The sequence below is a fragment of the Oncorhynchus mykiss genome, chromosome 13, assembly GCF_057628025.1.
Source record: "Oncorhynchus mykiss isolate SJ-2025 chromosome 13, ASM5762802v1, whole genome shotgun sequence".
NCBI classification, from domain to species: Eukaryota; Metazoa; Chordata; class Actinopteri; order Salmoniformes; family Salmonidae; genus Oncorhynchus; species Oncorhynchus mykiss.
The window spans coordinates 9,434,042-9,454,976 of NC_143034.1; the positions used below are offsets into that span (position 1 = coordinate 9,434,042).

The 20,935-nt window shown below is 44.9% G+C and overlaps 1 protein-coding gene and 1 pseudogene across 2 annotated transcripts; both read right to left on the reverse strand.

Annotated features, from left to right (window-relative positions):
• Positions 1–583: 583 nt before the first annotated feature.
• Positions 584–8,025, reverse strand: LOC110493353 (uncharacterized). The gene is made up of 3 exons (XM_036948761.2): positions 7,913–8,025; positions 3,284–3,764; positions 584–2,371 (listed from the first exon to the last, which is right to left on the reverse strand). The coding sequence occupies exons 2-3, from the start codon at positions 3,756–3,758 to the stop codon at positions 1,233–1,235; spliced, it is 1,614 nt and encodes a 537-aa protein (XP_036804656.2). The 5' UTR covers positions 3,759–3,764; positions 7,913–8,025; the 3' UTR covers positions 584–1,232.
• A 3,879-nt stretch (positions 8,026–11,904) lies between these two features.
• LOC118940176 (uncharacterized) lies at positions 11,905–20,294 on the reverse strand (annotated as a pseudogene). The gene is made up of 3 exons (XR_016485614.1): positions 20,222–20,294; positions 14,162–14,708; positions 11,905–13,309 (listed from the first exon to the last, which is right to left on the reverse strand). The product of XR_016485614.1 is annotated as an uncharacterized LOC118940176 (transcript).
• Positions 20,295–20,935: the final 641 nt, after the last annotated feature.

A 20,935-nucleotide genomic window follows, 5' to 3' on the forward strand; every position in this document is an offset into this window, starting at 1 on the left:
GACGGATGTGAGTGCTACGGGGCGGTAGTCATTTAGCTCAGTTACCTTAGCTTTCTTGGGAACAGGAACAATGGTGGCCCTCTTGAAGCATGTGGGAACAGCAGACTGGTATAGGGATTGATTGAATATGTCCGTAAACACACCGGCCAGCTGGTCTGCGCATGCTCTGAGGGCGCGGCTGGGGATGCCATCTGGGCCTGCAGCCTTGCGAGGGTTAACACGTTTAAATGTCTTACTCACCTCGGCTGCAGTGAAGGAGAGACCGCATGTTTTCGTTGCAGGCCGTGTCAGTGGCACTGTATTGTCCTCAAAGCGGGCAAAAAAGTTATTTAGTCTGCCTGGGAGCAAGACATCCTGGTCCGTGACTGGGCTGGGTTTCTTCCTGTAGTCCGTGATTGACTGTAGACCCTGCCACATGCCTCTTGTGTCTGAGCCGTTGAATTGAGATTCTACTTTGTCTCTGTACTGGCGCCCAGCCCTTCCATCTAACCAATTATGCGAAAATGTTTGCTATATGCAATTATTAGCCTAGCCAACGTTAGCTATTAGCCTAGCCAACGTTAGCTATTAGCCTAGCCAACGTTAGCTATTAGCCTAGCCAACGTTAGCTATTAGCCTAGCCAAAGCACAGTTATGTTCGGCATGCTTGAGCTCAACTACTGGAGACCAGTTAGAACACAACATAACGGCTTCCCACTAGATAACACAGTCACAAAGTCCTTGAAGAGCATGAGATGTGGGTAACATTAGCCAGCTTGAGCTAGCTACCGAGTCACCATAGGAACAAGAGTACATCCTGCCTTGTTTCCTTTTTTTTGGTGCCATTGTTATGAACTTGTGTAGTAGAGACCCTTTATAGTTCTGAGGAGCTGATTGGCTGACGGTGGGACGTGCCTCTCATAAGTGCTCTGAGCACTGCTCGCACTCAGCAATAATGGCTGATTTGAGGCCCAATATATTCAACATGTTAAATTATTGTGACGTCGTAAGAGCCTGTAGAGCGGAGAAAGCGAGAGCCATCAACCGGCGCTAGGTTTTACTCCGGATTTACTCAGATTTGGAAAAAATATATATATATATATTTTTTTTATTTTACCTTTATTTAACTAGGCAAGTCAGTTAAGAACAAATTCTTATTTTCAATGACGGCCTAGGAACAGTCAATGGGCGGGGATCTGATCTGGAGCCTGTAGATCGGGATAAAAACGTGTCCACGTTTAGCTGGTGTCTCTTTAAGTCTGCTGTCTGCCTGAAGATCTTCCCACACTGAGAGAAGCGGTACAGGGCTTCTCTCCTGTGTGAGTTAACTTGTGTGCCCTCAGATGTGATGACTGACGGAAACTCTTCCCACACTGAGGGCAGTGGTAAGGCTTCTCTCCCGTGTGCGTTTGACTATGTTTCTTCAGATATCTTGCCAGACTGAAGCTCTTCCCACACTGAGTGCAGTGGTAATTCTTCTCTCCTGTGTGAGTTAACTGGTGGGCCGTCACATTTGATGAATGACTGAAACTCTTTCCACATTGAAGGCAGTGGTAAGGCTTCTCCACTGTGTGAGTTAACTGGTGTGCCCTCAGGCTTTCTGTTTGACTGAAGCTCTTCCCACACTGGGAGCAGTGATAAGGCATCGTTCTTGTGTGAGTAAGCTGGTGTCTATTTAAGGTCTGTAAAAGAGGAAAACTCATCTCACAAACAGAGCAGTGGTATGGCTTCTCTCCCGAATGAATTCGATGGTGTGTCTTCAGGTGTCCTGCCTGACTGAAGCTCTTCCCGCACTGAGAGCAGTGGTACGGCTTCTCTCCTGTGTGAATTAGCTGGTGTGCCTTTAGAGCTCCTGCCCGACCAAAGCTCTTCCCACACTGAAAGCAGTGGTACGGCTTCTCTCCTGTGTGTATTCTCTTGTGTTCATTTAGCTGTCCTTCCATACGGAAGCTCTTCCCACATTGGAAGCAGTGGAAAGGCTTCTCTCCTGTATGTATTCTCTGATGCCTCTTCAAATTGAACGAACAACTGAAAGTCTTCCTACACTGGGAGCAGTGGTACGACTTCTTTCCTGTGTGAGTAAGCTGGTGCGTCTTCAAGCTGCTTGGTGTCTGAAATCTCTTCCCACATTGACCACACGGGTACGTTTTCTTTCTTTTGAGGGTCTTTTTGCGTGGTAGGAGGTGAATTGGACAAATAAAACTGCCTCTGCAATCTGAGCAGGGTCGGGGCCTACAAGTGTGCCTTCTCAACTCCTCTGGATCATAGAAACTAGTGAAGCAGTCCATGCAGTGGTGATGTTTCTGTCTTGAGTTCCTCCGTCTGTGTTGTTTATGGTTTCCTGATGCTGTGGAACTGGGCTCACCGTCTGAACCTGTGTTGGAGATCTCTCCTGTGGGAATATGGACAGATATGGGGTTAGAATCAGGATCAGAAGCATTGGCTTTAGACTTGTCTAAAAAACGATTAAGATCCCTTTATTTGTCCAATTAGAACACAAGGTCCAACGGAATTGTGACTTCCTGTTTAAAACATAAACATACAGGTTGGAGCACAGGGCTGCCGTACTATGGGGGCATGTGGACCAGTTGCTGTGGGCGGTTAAGAGGTCTTAGTCAAGGGCACAACAGCAGGTGATGGCACGAGCCCAAGCTTACAACTCTTTATTAATTGTTTCATTAATTAACAGTTGATTAACAGCAGATTATTTACTGGCCGATGAAAACAACGACTTTCTAATCACAACCATCTACCATCCACAGATATACATACACACACCGACTTGGGGAAAGAGTCGTCAAACAGTCAAGAGACACAGGTTGGTATACTGCTACACGGAGTATAGCATCTCTGTCTAAAAGCTGGGCTACCTTTAACAATAGTATATCATCTGTCTAAAAGCTGGGCTAACTTTAACAATAGTGTATCATCTCTGTCTAAAAGCTGGGCTAATTTTAACAATAGTATAGCATCTCTGTCTAAAAGCTGGGCTAACTTTAACAATAGTATATCATCTCTGTCTAAAAGCTGGGCTAACTTTAACAATAGTATAGCATCTCTGTCTAAAAGCTGGGCTAACTTTAACAATAGTATATCATCTCTGTCTAAAAGCTGGGATAACTTTAACAATAGTATATAATCTCTGTCTAAAAGCTGGGATAACTTTAACAATAGTACATCATCTCTGTCTAAAAGCTGGGCTAACTTTAACAATAGTTGTGGTAAGTGAGCTGTCAATAATAGCAATAATAATTTTAGAATCCCGAGGCACCAACTTCTCTCCGTACTCCACACCTGAGCTTACCTGGGTCAGTGATACTATATACTTCTTCCTCCAGATCTGGATCAGACACTTCTCTGCTATCCTCCTCCTCCTCCTCTTTGACAGCTCTCTCCTCCTCATCCTCCTCCTCTTTGACAGCTCTCTCCTCTTCCTCTTTGACTGTCCTCTCCTCTGCGACTGCTCTGTCCTCTGCCTCCTCCTCCTCTTTGACTGCTCTCTCCTCCTCTTCCTCTTTGACTGTCCTATCCTCTTCCTCTTTGACTGCTCTCTCCTCCTCTTCCTCTTTGACTGCTCTCTCCTCCTCCGCCTCCTCCTCTTTGACAGCCATCTCTTCCTCTAGGACTTCTGGCTCCTCTTTGACAATCACATTGAGTTGCAGTGGTTGACTGCAGTCCTCCAGCTTCACTGAGACCATCTCTGGACCCTGCTGTGAGCTTCTCTGGGCTGGAACACCACAGCCAGAACCCGGGGACTCTGTGGACTTGGGTTCAGACATGGAAGACTAGAGATGGATTCAAAAGAGGCACAAAAAAATGAAAAGTGAGTTTCACAAACAGGATGAGTTTCACTAGAACAGTTTTGCTTATAAAAAGGAATAGATGGAAAATGTTGCATGCGTGGTCTATCTACTAGGATTCTGCTAAGAAAATATAGCTAGCTAGCTAACATTGCTGTGGTGATGGCAACGATCGCTAACGTTAGCCATTTGAGCTAATTGGGTTAACTTTGATGCCCATTATGACATCAAAGAGGTGTTGTGACACGTGTGCCACTTGTCGATGGGTAATCCACTGTCATTAATCCACCCCCTAACCCGCCACCCCCTAACCCACCACCCCCACCGCCCACCCCCTAACCCACCACCTCTAACCACTAGGCTACCTGCCACCCCTACACTCTAACCACTAGGCTACCTGCCGCCCCTACACTCTAACCACTAGGCTACCTGCCACCCCTACACTCTAACCACTAGGCTACCTGCCGCCCCTACACTCTAACCACTAGGCTACCTGCCGCCCCTACACTCTAACCACTAGGCTACCTGCCGCCCCATACACTCTAACCACTAGGCTACCTGCCACCCCTACACTCTAACCACTAGGCTACCTGCCACCCCTACACTCTAACCACTAGGCTACCTGCCACCCCTACACTCTAACCACTAGGCTACCTGCCGCCCCTACACTCTAACCACTAGGCTACCTGCCGCCCCTACACTCTAACCACTAGGCTACCTGCCGCCCCTACACTCTAACCACTAGGCTACCTGCCGCCCCTACACTCTAACCACTAGGCTACCTGCCGCCCCTACACTCTAACCACTAGGCTACCTGCCACCCCTACACTCTAACCACTAGGCTACCTGCCACCCCTACACTCTAACCATTAGGCTACCTGCCGCCCCTACACTCTAACCACTAGGCTACCTGCCGCCCCTACACTCTAACCACTAGGCTACCTGCCGCCCCTACACTCTAACCACTAGGCTACCTGCCGCCCCTACACTCTAACCACTAGGCTACCTGCCACCCCTACACTAATCATGACTGCAGACAGGTAGAACTGGTAGGATAAATGATAAGATTCCCCAAACTTGAAACTCATGAGCTGCCTATGGCCTTTATTATAAACAGCCATGAACATGTGTCCAGGTACAAGCAGGCGCCCACAGGAGGTCCTGTAAAAATATTAACTATTTAAGTGGACGTTCCTCAGAGAAGGAAGGGGCGACATGACCAAAATATCATATCACACTATGTTTCTAATTTATGACGGTATTTTATGTGTTTTAGTAATAAAAGTTGTAAATATGCTTTAGTAGTAAGTGATCCATTCTGATTGAACAGTTATGAAACAATTCAACTTCAACCAAAAATGATTTCCTGCATTTCTGCACTCGTATGAGATCATTTCCACACTGCCACGTTACGGGTTCACGATATGGGCAAAAAGAACACGGCCGAGGCCTTCCAAGTGCCGCAGTGGTCTGAGGCAACGCATCACACTGCTAGCTGTGCCACTAGGGATTCTGGGTGTTTGTGTGACCGGGAGACCCATGGGGCAACGCACAATAGTCCCAGCGTCGTCCGGGTTAGGAGAGGGTTTGGCCGACGGGGATGTCCTTGTCCCATCGTGCACCAGCGACCCCTGTGGCTGGCCGTGCACAGTGCACGGTGATACGGTGGCCAGGTGTACGGCGTTTCCTCCGACACATTGGTGCGGCTGGCTTCCGGGTTAAGTGGGCAAGAAGTAGTGCGGTTTGGTTGGGTTTTGGAGGAGGCACGGCTCTCAACCTTCACCTCTCCCGAGTCCGTACAGGAGTTGCAGCGATGAGACAAGACTGTAACTACCAACTGTAACTACCAATGGGATTCCACGAATTTGGGGAGGAAAAGGGGGTAAAAAAAAAAAACTAGGCCTTATTTTTAACCAAATGTTGCAATTTAGATCAGAACACTTGGGTGAACTGTTGGAATCACGGAAATAGAATGTTTATTACATTCTATAGACAGAATATAAATAATAATGGGCGCTTTGAATACAGTGTTGGTTGACATGACAACGAATGAAAATGCCAGGGAGGAGTTATTGTGACATGTTAGGAACCATGTCGTAACCTAAACCTATGGATGTTACACTGAGCAGGGTGAATGGACTCATGTTAGGAACCATGTCGTCACCTAAACCTATGGATGTTACACTGAGCTGGGTGAATGGAGTCATGTTAGGAACCATGTCGTAACCTAAACCTATGGATGTTACACTGAGCTGGGTGAATGGAGTCATGTTAGGAACCATGTCGTAACCTAAACCTATGGATGTTACACTGAGCTGGGTGAATGGAGACATGTTAGGAACCATGTCGTAACCTAAACCTATGGATGTTACACTGAGCTGGGTGAATGGAGTCATGTTAGGAACCATGTCGTAACCTAAACCTATGGATGTTACACTGCGCTGGGTGAATGGAGTCATGTTAGGAACCATGTCGTAACCTAAACCTATGGATGTTACACTGAGCTGGGTGAATGGAGTCATGTTAGGAACCATGTCGTCACCTAAACCTATGGATGTTACACTGAGCTGGGTGAATGGAGTCATCCAATAAGCTGTAATAGAAATAAGGCCTTGCTCATACAATACATTATGATCCTCCAAGTGGGTACCAGTCACTCAGGGCAGAGCCCCACATTTTAGCACATAAAAAATATATATATTATTTAATTTTGGGGGGAGGGGCTTGCCTGATTTGCTGCAAACAATGTAATAAATTAATTAATGAATTCCCTTCTTTGTTTTCTTGAGTAAGGAAGCTACAAAATGCAGGTGTTTCAGCCTAGCTAAGTCCTTTCTGTGGTGTAGTGGTGCAAGCCAGCAGGAAGAAAAAAAACAGAGCGTCGTGCTGTGATTGGCTTAGTGTTCTGTCACTCATGGGGACTTTACGTCGCTGCCAAGTGTAAGAGCAGACCTTAAATTCTAGCCCTTCGGCTGCTGCCATAGAAGTGCCCATCCAAGAAGGCGCAAGGTCATTGGCCACAGATAAAATTACGTCAAATCACATTATATCTACAGTAGCTTTGATTGGACATTATACTTTCACAATCTTAGCTAGCAGTAATCATCATGAATCAAGTCGACAATCTACTGGAAAATCATTTTTAATCCTTGTTTTATGAAGATAAATTATTGAGAAAACATATCGGTGCTCATCGGACATAAACAGTACACAACAAGTTGGAAATCGCAAATTCAACGAGTGGTTTGGTAGGAATCAGTGGCAGTGTGGTCTCAAATCTGGGATTAAGGGGCTATTTTCCAAGTTTATATTGATAAACATTCAACATTGGCCATGCTGTCAATGAAGCATGATTTGTGCCGCGCATTATGGATTGCCTCTTATCCGCTTGTCGTCCCTTATGACATAGTTTGTACATCTCAATTGTCATTAGAAACCACATTTGTTTAAGCAAGTCAGCCATATCAGCTGTTGTTGTTTTTTTAAGGCAGTAAATTAGTCTGAATGAACTGATTCGCTGCCAGACAAGATTCTGCTGTTAGCCAAGAGTAGCAGTGGTAAGGTGTTGGGACAGCTTTATGTAGGTCCTAACAGTTTGTGGGCACCGTTTGTCACCGTTATAATGCAATGAATGTATTGTTTAGTGTTGTGTTGTGGCTTTGCTGGCATGCCACATTTGTTGTTGTTTTTCACCAAGATGTACATGCTAAAATCGCCAATGGTCCTCCCTCATCTTAAACGGCACCGACAGCCACAATAGTTAATCAAATGCCTGTCCAGCTGATTCGTTCTGGCGCCGTCCCTGCCCACTTACTATCTAGTGACCAGGCTGCCTGGTTGAAATGAACGATTCACTAATCACATATTTGACATTGATGATGAATAATGTGATCAGTCACAAAACACAACGTCTTGAAGATAGCTAGCTAAACAAACGTGCTTGCTAACAACGATAGCTAGCTAGCCTAGGATGAAGATGAAAACCTAGGCAACTTCAACCCACTAGAGCTAACGTTAGCTAGATAACATGGCTAGACCGTCTCTAATGTCCTGAAGACTAGCTTTTTGTGTCGACAAAATAATGTGTTATGTACATAGAATCGTTATAGAATGTTTTAAAAGCTTGATCTTACTTTGGACCTGGACTTTGAAATGTTGACTACCGACGATACTAGCAACAACAATAACAGCTATCTAGCGTAACTCCGAACCACCTCCTTTCCCAGAACGACGTCACAGATAGAACAATGAGCCAGATATTTCACCGGAAATGTATTAGTGTGAAGCATCCGGTTGGCGTTTCCACTCACTACCAAATATGGTGATGAGAGGATGCCCAGTGGCCGGCAGTGGGAGAAGATCGATTTTGTACGAATTCATGCAAACTTTCACATCGGTGAAACGTTTGATCTCAATACAGTTTTTTGTTCCCAAAACTAGCATCTGTTAACACATTTTTGTAGATTTTACCCTTTGCCAAAGGAAAAAAAAAACGAACTTGTTCCCACTTTAAAGGACAGGCTGTGGTCCATCTTGAGTTAGTTATAAAAAATAAATATTTGACGAGATCATCTTCTATGGTAGTCTGCCGGAATAACATCACAGACCTAGTTCTGGTTGAGTGGAGAAGAGGTTGGGGACTGTTGAGTCATTGAAAGTAACTCAAAGTCGACTGTTGAGTCATTGAAAGTAACTCAAAGTGGACTGTTGGTGATTTGTTGCGTTTCTTCCATCCAGAGGGATCAAGCGCTCCACGTTTCTCGGGACAAGAGCTGTGCATTTCTTTGCTCTCAGGAGCAGGGCGCCAATAGAAAAGTCGGTGTCAAAGCTCAACAAGACAGACAGAGTATTCTCAGACTAGCCATTGCCACCGGGTCTGTGTCTTACCAAACGGCGGGTTTAACAATCACCAGGAATATGTTTACAACACTGATCACCTCTGAGTGGCGCCCTACTCCGTAGAGCAAATCACAACACGTCCGCTTCCTCTGAGCGGAGGATGCACAAAACAAAATCTCAACAATTCTCGAAACGTTCACAGATGTAACCATTCCCTGTTTGTCCTTTACCTAGCCCGACACTGTGTGGGTCGGCCAAAAAAATCTTCTTCTTTAATTTGTATTGGCGGATCGCAACCAACTGACAGGTGCATGCAGCGACACCTACAGTACTGGAGTGTGAGACCAGTCATGGCAGGAAAGCAAAACTAAAGGTAAATAAAAAGGTAATTTATGTTACTGCTTTGTTTTGTCATGTTTCTTAGTACAGGGTTTAGGCATCATTCAGGACACTGGTTTGATGCCTAAAGCTGTTTAAATTTACGGGTCGCCACCTTCTGGTTCAACGAAGCTACTACGCCCACTGCATTCAACTTCACTGGCGTCTCTTCATGTTGGTTAGGTGGTGATATTTTATACAAACCAGGATCCTGAATGATGCCTAAACCCTGTACTAAAAAACATGAAAAAACAAAGCAGTAACATAAATTACCTTTTTATTTACCTTTAGTTTTGCATCCTGTTAGTATAGGTCAACATAACTTAATTAATGACAGTGAATAATCAAATCCATAATGACAGAAAATGCAGTGTACACAAAGCTGCATACAGTGTTTCAACTTATGTCAATTATATATAACACACACACACACACACACTTGGAGTAGGGTTTCACATCATCAGACTATCCCAGACTCCCAGATAGTGTTGTAGTAACTCTAACTTTCCCAAAATTCCCAGGTTTTCCAGAAATCCTGGTTGGAGGATTCCGGATCTCTGGCAAACCTGGGAATTTTGGGAAAGTTAGAGTTACTACAACACTATCTGGGAGTCTGGGATAGTCTGATGATGTGAGTTGACCCTTTCCACACTGTCTGGGAGTCTGGGATAGTCTGATGATGTGCGTTGACCCTTTCCACACTATCTGGGAGTCTGGGATAGTCTGATGATGTGCGTTGACCCTTTCCACACTGTCTGGGAGTCTGGGATAGTCTGATGATGTGCGTTGACCCTTTCCACACTGTCTGGGAGTCTGGGATAGTCTGATGATGTGCGTTGACCCTTTCCACACTATCTGGGAGTCTGGGATAGTCTGATGATGTGCGTTGACCCTTTCCACACTGTCTGGGAGTCTGGGATAGTCTGATGATGTGCGTTGACCCTTTCCACACTGTCTGGGAGTCTGGGATAGTCTGATGATGTGCGTTGACCCTTTCCACACTATCTGGGAGTCTGGGATAGTCTGATGATGTGCGTTGACCCTTTCCACACTGTCTGGGAGTCTGGGATAGTCTGATGATGTGCGTTGACCCTTTCCACACTATCTGGGAGTCTGGGATAGTCTGATGATGTGCGTTGACCCTTTCCACACTGTCTGGGAGTCTGGGATAGTCTGATGATGTGCGTTGACCCTTTCCACACTGTCTGGGAGTCTGGGATAGTCTGATGATGTGCGTTGACCCTTTCCACACTGTCTGGGAGTCTGGGATAGTCTGATGATGTGCGTTGACCCTTTCCACACTATCTGGGAGTCTGGGATAGTCTGATGATGTGCGTTGACCCTTTCCACACTGTCTGGGAGTCTGGGATAGTCTGATGATGTGCGTTGACCCTTTCTTTCCACATTGGACATAGGATTTTAGAAAGGAGAGTGACCATCATGGGAAGAAGACCCCAGTGGTCCTTGGAACTCTATGGCTTGGGGTGGAGGGGGGGGGTCTGAGAGAGAAGGGTAGCCTGGGGGGAGGGGTGGGGAGAAGGATCTGGGGCTGGAGAGAACCTGGGGGCTGGGTGGAGGACTGGCGGTGGAGGGGGATCTGGGAGAGAAGGATCTGGGGCTGGAGTGAACCTGTGTGTGTGTGTGTGTGTGTATATATATATATAGTAAAGATCATGTATAGAATTTCAGGGCAGGTTGTCGTTTATAGAAGATATACACTGAGTATACCAAACATTCGGTTAACCTTCCTAGAGTTATTATTGACTCAGAACAGCCTCAGTTAGTTGGGGCATGAACTCTACCAGGTGTTGAAAGCTGTACTGCTGGCCCATTTTGACTCCAAGGCTTCCCACAGTTGTCAACCCGATGTCCTTCGGGTGGTGGACCATTCTTGATACACACGGGAAACGGTTGACCGTGAAAAACCCAGCAGCGTTGCAGTTCTTGACACAAACCAGTGTCTTAAATCTTTTGTCTTGGCCATTCACCCTCTGAATGGCACACACACACACACACACACACACACGTCTCAAGGCTTCAAAATCCATCTTTGACCTTCCCTTCATCAACAGTGATTGAAGTGGATTTAACAAGTGACATCGATAAGGGATCATAGCTTTCACCTGGATTCTCCTGGTCAGTCGATCTCATGGAAAGAGCAGGTGTTTTTAATGTGTCTGTCCTGAACTTTCTTGCCATTTTCATATAATGTGAGAGGGCAGGTGAGTAAGGTATAATGTGAGAGGGCAGGTGAGTAAGGTATAATGTGAGAGGTCAGGTGAGTGAGGTATAATGTGAGAGGTCAGGTGAGTGAGGTATAATGTGAGAGGTCAGGTGAGTGAGGTATAATGTGAGAGGTCAGGTGAGTGAGGTATAATGTGAGAGGTCAGGTGAGTAAGGTATAATGTGAGAGGTCAGGTGAGTAAGGTATAATGTGAGAGGTCAGGTGAGTGAGGTATAATGTGAGAGGTCAGGTGAGTAAGGTATAATGTGAGAGGTCAGGTGAGTAAGGTATAATGTGAGAGGTCAGGTGAGTAAGGTATAATGTGAGAAGGTCAGGTGAGTAAGGCTTCATGTATTTACCTGTAAACCAGGTGACTCTCCTGGCAGATGAAATGCCTTCACATCATGGAAACGCCACACGGCTTGACACTGCAACTCTATTACGAAAGTAACACGTTGCTAACTAGTTACTATTTAAATACACATTTCAACTTTGTTGTTGTTACCTTGTTACGGAGTAATGTAATGATATTACTGTAACCCCCTGTGTTACTAATGTGTTTCCCCAACACTGGTGCAATAACATCAATGTGCAAATCAAACGTTCAAGAGGAGAGCGGTTGACTTTCGATAATAGAAGTGTGGTGAAGAAAGTATTGATTTCTGGAGATAGAAACTGAATAGATTTCTGGAGGAATAGACACTTTAATTTAAAATGTGACCCTCATGTCATATTTCATAAGCTTTGGTACATTTTTTTATATGACAATGTACATCAGGTTGGAGAAGAAAAGAAGAAAAAAAACAACTCGGTCAATATTGGTTAGATGCCCAGCGTGGCAACACCATTATAAAGGTCAGTGTTGGGCAACATCTTCTGATGTTATTTTATGCATTTAAAACTCTTCCCACACTAACAGCAGTGGAAAAGCTTCTCATCTGGTGCATCTTCAGAGTTGTTAAATGCCTGAAACTCTTCCCACACCGAGAGCAGTGGTAAGGCTTCTCTCCGATGTGCGTTAGCTGGTGCCTCTTTAGGTCTGCTGTCTGACTGCAGCTCTTCCCACATTGAGAGCAGTGGTAAGGCTTCTCTCCGGTGTGAGTTCTCTGGTGTCTCGTTAGGTGTGCTGGCCGACTGAAACCCTTCCCACATTGAGAGCAGTTGTAAGGCTTCTCTCCTGTGTGAGTTAGCTGGTGTTTCTTCAGGTGTGCCGTCTGACTGAAGCTCCTCCCACACTGAGAGCAGTGATAAGGCTTCTCCTCTGTGTGAGTTAGCTGGTGTGTCTTTAGAGCTCGTGCCCAACCAAACCGCTTCCCACACTGAGCGCAGTGGTATGGCTTCTCTCCTGTGTGAGTTCGCTGGTGTTGCTTCAGGTCTCCTGCCTGACTGAAGCTCTTTCCACACTGAGAGCAGTGGTACAGCTACTCTCCTGTGTGAGTTATCTGGTGTTTCTTTAGGAAATATAAACTGGTGAAGTTATCCCCACATTGAGAGCAGTGATAAGGCTTCTCTTCTGTGTGAGTAATCTGGTGTGTCTTCAGAGATCCTGCCCGACCAAAGCTCTTCCCACACTGAGAGCAGTGGTAAGGCTTCTCTCCTGTATGAGTTCGCTGGTGTGTCTTCAGATGACCTGCCTGACTGAAGAGCTTATCACACAGAGAGCAGTGGTAAGGCTTCTCTCCCAGGTGTATTATCCTCTGGTGTCGCTTTAGGTGTGCTAAATTACTGACGCTCGTCCCACATTGGGAGCAGTGGTAAGGCCTCTCTCCTGTGTGAGTTTTCTGGTGCGTCATTAGTTTGCTTGGTGTCGGAAAGCTCTTCCCACATTGATCACACGGGTAAATCTTCTTTGTTCTGTGAGTCTGTTGGTGTGATTTGAGGTGAATTGGACAAATAAAACTGCCTCTGCAATCTGAGCAGGGGTGGGGCCTACAAGTGTGCCTTCTCAACTCCTCTGGCTCATAGAAACTAGTGAAGCAGTCCATGCAGTGGTGATGTTTCTGTCTTGAGTTCCTCCGTCTGTGTTGTTTATGGTTTCCTGATGCTGTGGAACTGGGCTCACTGTCTGAACCTGGGTTGGAGATCTCTCCTGTGGGAATATGGACATACAGTAGCTAGTTAAAAGTCTACACACCTCTTGCATAGTCTACACATTTTGCTGCCTTAAAACTAAAAATATCAAAAGGGAATTACGTTAGATTTTTCCACAACCAATCTACACAACCGACCAAAATATTTATAAAGTTAAAGACAAATTATAGAACATTTCAGAAGTCATAAAAAAACAAAGATGTCTTGATTGCGTCACATGTCCTCAAAACCCAGTTAATACTTCCTTGATTACTTCCTGGAACCACCTTTTGGCAGCCATGACAGGTCTCAATTATATTGAAGCAGACTAACTTCGCACATCTCTTAGGGCAACATGTATCCATTGTCAGTTTTCCTCTAACTTTGACCTGAGCTTCGCTCCTTTAATATTTATTTTGATCCTGACAAACTATCCTGTCTCTGCCAGTGACAAGCATACCCATAACAGGATCCTGACTCCACAATATTTAAAGATATAGACACAGGTGGGTAAATAAGTTGCACAGTGGGTTAATGGTATACTGCTACTGTAACCAATGTGAAATGGCTAGCTAGTTAGCGGTGGTGCGCGCTAATAGCGTTTCAAATCGGGTGACGTCACTCGCTCTGAGACCTGAAGTAGTTGTTCCCATTGCTCTGCAAGGGCCGCGGCTTTTGTAATGATGCTTCATGGGTGACTGTTGTCTATGTGTGCAGAGGGTCCCTGGTTCGAGCCCGGGTCGGGGCGAGGGGTCGGGCGAAAGCTAAACTGTTACACGACCACAATCTCTGTCTAGAAGAGGAGCTCACTTTAACAATAATAGTTGTGGGAAGTGAGCTGTCAATAACAGTTGTGGAATCTCCTGCTTACCTGGATCAGTGATACTATCTACTTCCTCTTCCTCTAGATCTAGAGAAGACCTGTCCCTGTTCTCTTCTTTGACTGGACTCTCCTCATCGTTGACTCCGCTCTCCTTCACCTCCTCTTTGAGTGGTCTTTCCTCCGTCGCCTCTGTGATGGCTCTCTCCTCCTCCTCTTCCTCTTTGACTGCTCTCTCCTCCTCCGCCTCCACTTTGACTGCTCTTTCCTCCTCCGCCTCCTCTCCGACTGCTCTCTCCTCCTCCGCCTCCTTTCCGACTGCTCTCTCCTCCACCTCCTCTCCGACTGCTCTCTCCTCCTCCGCCTCCTCCTCTTTGACAGCCATCTCTTCCTCTAGGACTTCTGGCTCCTCTTTGACAGCCATCTCTTCCTCTAGGACTTCTGGCTCCTCTTTGACAATCACATTGAGTTGCAGTGGTTGACTGCAGTCCTCCAGCTTCACTGAGACCATCTCTGGACCCTGCTGTGAGCTTCTCTGGGCTGGAACACCACAGCCAGAACCCGGGGACTCTGTGGACTTGGGTTCAGACATGGAAGACTACAGATGGATTCAGAAGAGGAAGAACAAAAAGTGAAAGGTGAGTTTCACAAAACAGGCTGAGTTTCACTAGAACAGTTTTTCTAACAAAAAGGGATAGACCATGCATGCAAAATATTTCGGCTTCTAGGATTCTGCTAAGAAAATGTAGCTAGCTAACATTGCTATGGCGATGACAACGATCGCTAACGTTAGCCATTTGAGCTAACTGGGTTAACTTTAGCTTACTGTTAACTATTTTTTTTAGCTTTATTGGGTTAACTGCAGTTTACTGGTTCACCTTTCTCACTGCGGTGGGATGTGATCTAGCTAGATGGCTCAATTACAAGCACAAAGCTAAATTACAAGCACAAAGTTAGTTTAAAGCCGAACCAAAATGTGAATTTGTTTTGTAATCACACTGGACAAATGGCTAACTAAGTAAATTATTTGCTAAATTTGAAGTTAGGTAACTAAGGTTGGCTAGCTAGCTAACACACGGCCTGGCTAACTAGCCATGCTAACTTACTAACGTTAGCTAGTGATCAGTGTTGCCTGATTGAGATGAACAGTTCACACATCACATATCGGACATTGTTGACTTGATAAAAAAATTATGTGATCATTCACAATTAGCGTTAGCGTAGAGGTTGAAGATGACAACCTAGCAGTAACCCAGTTAGCACCTAGTAGCTAGCTAGCTAACTGTGTTAAACATGTGGCTTTTTGCCGAGACATGTTGATTGGGGGTAGGTCGACAAATAATCAGACTACTAAAAACAGTTAAAGTACATAGAATGTTATAAATTATGAAGTTAAATAATCTACATAATGACTTGAGCATGTAGAATAGATGTGGTTGTAAACACAATTTGCAAGTGTGTAACATGAAAGAATAACCTATAATTGCATTTGCAAACTTGTAACTTAATATTTGCATCTTTAAACCTGCGCATGTTAATTTCGCATGCTCAGTCTTTTGGCAGTGGTTTAGCGCCCAACCTTGACAAAAAAGATTTATAGATGTGCAAACAGCGTTTTGTAAGCAAGGAGAGCGAGAGAAGGAGCTCTGGGAGGTGGGACAGGTTTCTTTTTACCGATCAGATGAAGTTTCATAGACCAGCCATACTCTACAATGGTTGGTTGGTGACAGCTCACATGGGCCATGTTGTCTGGCGCAACCACCTGTCAATCACGACGTGCGTTACCAGGTTACCACTAAGACTGATTGCACAATGTCCACCTGTTAGCTGTGATGGCGGGTAAGTTTATAGGTATTTTATGTTACGTTTCCCAGCAAGAAACCAAACATTAACATTAACGCTCAAACAGAAGGGGAAACTAACAGAGTCGCTGACAACAACAACAACAACCACCTGAACGAAACAGGTGGGGTTCTAGGACAGGTTCTGAAAGACACTCATGGAGGTGTCCACTGAAAGTTGACTAGCAACAACAACTGGGACCAAAAAGACACACTAAATCTGCCCAAGAGGTACTAATGACTAATGAGATGACAAACCAGCACAGGTGAAACACCTTCTGACTAATGAGATGACAAGCCAGCACAGGTGAAACACCTTCTGACTAATGAGAAGACAAACCAGCACAGGTGAAACACATACTCACTAACGAGGTGAAACCAATTGGTGTGCCTAACGTGGCCAATCACAGGATAATCTACGATCCAGACTATCCTACCAACTGTACTATCTGGTGTGTTACCGAGTCGCGGCTGAACGATCCAGACTATCCTACCAACTGTACTATCTGGTGTGTTACCGAGTCGTGGCTGAACGATCCAGACTATCCTACCAACTGTACTATCTGGTGTGTTACCGAGTCGAGGCTGAACGATCCAGACTATCCTACCAACTAACTGTACTATCTGGTGTGTTACCGAGTCGCGGCTGAACGATCCAGACTATCCTACCAACTGTAATATCTGGTGTGTTACCGAGTCGCGGCTGAACGATCCAGACTATCCTACCAACTGTACTATCTGGTGTGTTACCGAGTCGAGGCTGAACGATCCAGACTATCCTACCAACTGTAATATCTGGTGTGTTACCGAGTCGCGGCTGAACGATCCAGACTATCCTACCAACTGTACTATCTGGTGTGTTACCGAGTCGAGGCTGAACGATCCAGACTATCCTACCAACTGTACTATCTGGTGTGTTACCGAGTCGAGGCTGAACGATCCAGACTATCCTACCAACTGTACTATCTGGTGTGTTACCGAGTCGAGGCTGAACGATCCAGACTATCCTACCAACTAACTGTACTATCTGGTGTGTTACCGAGTCGCGGCTGAACGATCCAGACTATCCTACCAACTGTACTATCTGGTGTGTTACCGAGTCGAGGCTGAACGATCCAGACTATCCTACCAACTGTACTATCTGGTGTGTTACCGAGTCGAGGCTGAACGATCCAGACTATCCTACCAATTGTACTATCTGGTGTGTTACCGAGTCGAGGCTGAACGATCCAGACTATCCTACCAACTAACTGTACTATCTGGTGTGTTACCGAGTTGCGGCTGAACGATCCAGACTATCCTACCAACTGTACTATCTGGTGTGTTACCGAGTCGAGGCTGAACGATCCAGACTATCCTACCAACTGTACTATCTGGTGTGTTACCGAGTCGCGGCTGAACGATCCGGACTATCCTACCAACTGTACTATCTGGTGTGTTACCGAGTCGAGGCTGAACGATCCAGACTATCCTACCAACTGTACTATCTGGTGTGTTACCGAGTCGTGGCTGAACGATCCAGACTATCCTACCAACTGTACTATCTGGTGTGTTACCGAGTCGCGGCTGAACGATCCAGACTATCCTACCAACTGTACTATCTGGTGTGTTACCGAGTCGAGGCTGAACGATCCAGACTATCCTACCAACTGTACTATCTGGTGTGTTACCGAGTCGAGGCTGAACGATCCAGACTATCCTACCAACTGTAATATCTGGTGTGTTACCGAGTCGCGGCTGAACGACGACACGGATAAAATAACTGCTGGTGGCTTTTGTGTTTCGGCAGGACAGAGCAGCTACGTCTGGTAAGACGAGGGGCGCGCGGGTGTGTCTATTTGTCAATAACTGCTAGTGCGCAATGTCTAATACTAAAGTCTTGAGGTATTGCTCGCCTGAGGTAGAGTACCTCATGATAAGTTGTAGACCAAACTATCTACCAAGAGAGTTCTCACCTGTACTTTCCGTAGCCGTCTATTTACCACCACAGACCGATGCACTGAGAGACGCACTCAACCAGCTGTATAAGGACATATTCAAACAGGAACACGCTCATCCAGAAGTGGCGCTCCTAGTGGTCGGGGACTTTAATGCAGGCAAACTAAAATCCATTGTACCTCGTTTCTCGTTCCAGGATGTCACATGTGCAACCAGAGGAAAATAAAATAAAATGAAATAATAAACTCTGGACCACCTTCACTCCACACACAGAGATGCATACAAAGCTCTCCTCGACCTCCACTTGGCAAATCTGACCATAATTCCATTCTTCTGATTCCTGCTTACAAGCAAAAACTAAAGCAGGAAGTACCAGTGACGTGCTCAATAACCGATGTGGTCTGATGAGGCAGATGGAACGCTACAGGACTGTTTAGCAGCACAGACTGGAATATGTTCCGCGATTCATCCAATGGCATTGAGGATTATACCACCTCATTGATGAAGCCAGTGACTAACTCCATTGACGATGTCGTCCCCACAGTGACAGTACGTACATATCCCAACAAGAAGCGAAGCTTCTCTTCGCTTTACAGTTGCCTCGGCAACGGACTCTGACAGGCTGGCGCGAGAACCACTAGAGCGAGCGGCTTCCTCTGTGGGCCAAAACAACCCCTTGACTATAAATACATAAATAAATACTATAAATACTATAAAATACTATAAATACAATATATAAGTACATGATGACAACATGATTATCTCACATTTCAGGTTGGCAACACAAGGACACCCAAACATCAGAAAAATATACGGTTCTATTAATACATAAAGTAGTGCCTCTTTTTCACAGCAACTATGTCCCTTTAACTTTGATGTTACAGACAAAGTAGGTCCAACAATGGTAGCCTGTCTCCTACTTCATCAGAAACTTTTCCATACAGGTATAAATTCATCATTATAATACCAACCTCTTGACCTGAGGGGGTTTATTTATTTAATGTATTATACTGTCTTTGTACTATGGTAACACACAATTAATAAAGATGGTATTATTTGATCAGTTTTGGTACCATTTATCATAATTGTGCAATACCATGGTTGAACATATAATGTAGTTGAAAACCATTGTATTTTCATGATCCACATGGTATGAATGCTGCAATACCACGGCATTATTTACAGACCACCTTTACTCTACCACGGCATTATTTACAGACCACCTTTACTCCACCATGGCATTATTTACAGACCACCTTTACTCTACCATGGCATTATTTGGGTGCATGGCAGTACCATCCACGGTGCATATCCATGGTTCAGAGTATACCATGGTATAAGTTTAAGTACCATAGAAGTACCTTGGTATGAATGAAAGTACCATTGTAGTACCATGGTATGAATGAAAGTACCATTGTAGTGCCATGGTATGAATGAAAGTACCATTGTAGTACCATGGTATGAATGAAAGTACCATTGTAGTGCCATGGTATGAATGAAAGTACCATTGTAGTGCCATGGTATGAATGAAAGTACCATAGAAGTACCATGGTATGAATGAAAGTACCATTGTAGTGCCATGGTAAAATTTTTGTCACCGGGGATATGGCCGATGTTCTCCGCTAGTGCCGATAACATACTGTTCGCTCAATTAAGTTAACAATTTGGATAACTAAAAGACCGATTGGAGTCTTTTCAGTGTCATCCCTTTACAGCAATAGGCATTTGCTTTTCAAACTGTTTTTCTGCGATTGTATTTTTTAAATATTGCGATATGCCCGGCTGGGTCTCTGCTTTTCACTGACAGTCGCACCTTAACAATGATCTATTTTGGTATTTGAAGCGCGCGCTGCCCAAATCGCGGGCCCTTCAGACGGTCGACAATGTCTTTTTATTTTTTTGTGCCCATATTATGCTTTCTAGTGTAGTAGCCTATTATGAATTATTTCTGTATAAACAGGAGTACGCTAATTAGGATATCATTTTCAATTTCCTTATGCCGTTTTAATGTGTCATAAACACAAGCAGTTATCATTTTTCATTGTCAAACAAAGCACGTAACCGCGCACCTATAGGCTACCCGCGGACATTCGTTCAGTCACAATAATTTCAGCATCCAAACCCCAATTTAATGACTGGAAAGAGATTCAAAACTACGTGTGGTGTATTGCAATTCTGCGATTGTCACAAGGCCTACACTTGTAGCCTGAATTTCAGTATCTACTGTTGTCCACGCGCACCTCGTACGCCCACTATATATTTTACCGGGACACCGTACCGGACCGCCTTACTTTCACCCCTGATTCAACTTCCTAATAAAGCTTAATCTTACCTTGGAACTTGACTTTGAGAAGGTGCTACCGATACTAGCTAGCCACTCCTCTTCGATGTTTAACGGCGTTTGGTATCCAATAAATGTTGCATTACCGCCACCTACTAGACTGGAGTATAACTCTCCCTTATACTTCGCTTTAAAAACATTATAATAATCTACAAATACCCTACACTCAAAGTTTAACTGCAGTTATACGCCACTATAACTGCAGTTACTATTCAAAAATACTGCAGTAAAAAAAATATTTTGTACGCAGTATTTGCAGCATACTGTAGTTGTACTGCACTTGTTTCCTTAAGGGGTCCTACCTCAGGGCAACAGCCTGAAAGGATGGGACACGTGTCCAGCGGCAATCCAATCAGCTGGTCTGGGGAGGTCTGCCCTGTTCTTCAGACTGAAGGTATTTGAAAGCTGGTGTGTTAGTTAGGAAGGAAGGAAGGAAGGAAGGAAGGAAGGAAGGAAGGAAGGAAGGAAGGAAGGAAGGAAGGAAGGAAGACACATTGAGCTTTATTATGTCACCTGATAAATACCAGAGGATATTAATTACATTTGAAAAATAAACTGGATTTATAAACGGTATACAAAAGTAATAAAGTATTTGAGCAACTAGTGATTTCTAGTATTTTTTTTTTATGTTAAAAGAGTGTGTAAGGGAGGAGACGACCTCTGAGACAGAGACTCTGCCTCTGGAGAGGAGACGACCTCTGAGAC

Coding starts and splice junctions, on each gene's coding strand:
- LOC110493353 (XM_036948761.2), bottom strand. CDS start 3,758: ATGTCTGAACCCAAGTCCACAGAGTCCCCGGGTTCTGGCTGTGGTGTT. Junction 2,372..3,283: donor ATATAGTATCACTGACCCAG/GTAAGCTCAGGT, acceptor ATATTCCCACAG/GAGAGATCTCCAACACAGGT.